The 1,815-nt window shown below is 30.9% G+C and overlaps 1 protein-coding gene across 1 annotated transcript in view; it reads left to right on the forward strand.

Moving 5' to 3' along the window:
* Positions 1–439: 439 nt before the first annotated feature.
* The window catches only part of LOC115243974, an 11,830-nt gene continuing 10,454 nt past the window's right edge, over positions 440–1,815 (forward strand). Inside the window, exon 1 of the mRNA XM_029821305.1 lies at positions 440–530. Coding sequence (XP_029677165.1) covers positions 485–530 — 46 coding nt within the window. The 5' untranslated portion in view covers positions 440–484. The remainder of the gene's footprint in view (positions 531–1,815) is intronic.

Below are 1,815 nucleotides of genomic sequence, written 5' to 3' on the forward strand. Positions count from 1 at the left end.
ATGTTTCAGAAATATTTCAGTAATATTACCGAAATATTGCTGAAATCTTTTAGCAAGGTTGCATTTGAAATGGTTGCGGACATTGAAACATTGCAGAAATGTTGCAGAAACGGTTGTGAAATATTTCTGTAATATTGTTGAAAGGTGTAATATTTCAAATGAAATATTGCAGCAATGTATCAGAAATATTATATGCCGAGTGGGCATATCATGAAAATAGAAAATATTTTAGTAAAGAAAGATACTTCCCTAACAGCACATGTAGATTCTGAGAATGTTCGGAGGTTATCGCAAAAGTATATTGCGTATATTCTCAGAACATTCGAAATACGTGCTATGACATACTGAGTACGTACTAACCCAGCAAACCAATATGTAACTGTTACATAACCTAGGGAGCACTTAAAAAAAACAATGTTATGTTTACTGGGGGGATATTACAAGTATATTCTGAGAATATACGAGAAAATATACGAGAAATAATATGTTTCAAAAAATGTTACAGGGATGTTCTCAGTATATTATATATAGTACGTATATTCACAATATCAGTATAGAATATTCGAATGATATCATGTGCTGTTAGGGTTACGTGTATGGAAGAATATTCCTCGAAACAAATAATTTATTAGACTATCCTTGCGAGTCAAGTATTTATAACATATTGTTGCATTCGCGGATCGGAATCGAGATAAATCGAATCACGCAAGACACAACCGGCACTCACACTCCGCGTCGTAAATAATAACTCTTACCCAGATAGCAAGGTGTCGTCATTATAACGTCATTTTAAGGTCATTTCTCGTCATATGACGTCAGTCGACTAAATAATGACGTAACACAGACGTGATATTTTTGACGACAAATTATCGTCACAGAAATAACGTCATTTAATCGTCATTTTAAGGTTATTTACTGATCAATTAACTAATGTTGTTAAAATACGTCAATATTAAAATTATCGTATTTATATAAAGAAAATAATAAATATTTTATGATACTTAATAAGTTATATTATTATATTACAAAACTATGAAATATTGTTTAATATTAATAACTGAATTTGATGTGCATGTTTATCTATATCGAAAATTATTATTTATTTAATATTTCATGAAAAATGTTACTGCGCGCAACATTTCAAAACTATACAAAATGATAGTTCATACTCTTCAGCCGCTAATTCGTTTATTTACCACTATACGACGCGCGATGCGCATTATCTCGCATTTGAGTTTCAGTCATGAAAATCATATAAAGCTTCGAGCAACTGGCAGGAGATTAAAAATGTATTTATTTCTATCAGTTTAATTTCTGATGCAATCCCAATATAGGGAAATCAGACATTAGATTGATAATTCTAAAAGTCTGAATAAATGTCCGAAAAAGTTAAAATCATCCGTATATATATAAAATCATATTTATTACATTTGTAATTCCATTAATATATTCTATAATAATTCTATGCTTATTATTCTATTTGATAAAGAGGTAAAAATCCAATGGATTTGTACAATTAAAAGTACGGAAAATTTCGAGAAGTAGCCAAAGATCACCAATTTTATACGTCATCTTATATTAGAGAAATGTCGTCATTTTATCGTCATAGATATGACGTCAACGGTCTGTGACTTAGGACCGTAATTCTAACTCCACTTTTACGTCATTTCAAAAGTGAATTTGATGTAACCAATGACTAAAAAATTACGGTATGATGACGACACTTTGCTACCTGGGTAGTAACGTGCCTGTAAGTGAGATTTGCCGAAAATTTTCATAACACATCAAGGAAATTGAGGAACAACGCTTCTCGGC

The sequence above is a fragment of the Formica exsecta genome, unplaced genomic scaffold (genome assembly GCF_003651465.1).
Source record: "Formica exsecta isolate Colony F162 unplaced genomic scaffold, ASM365146v1 scaffold773, whole genome shotgun sequence".
NCBI lineage: Eukaryota > Metazoa > Arthropoda > Insecta > Hymenoptera > Formicidae > Formica > Formica exsecta.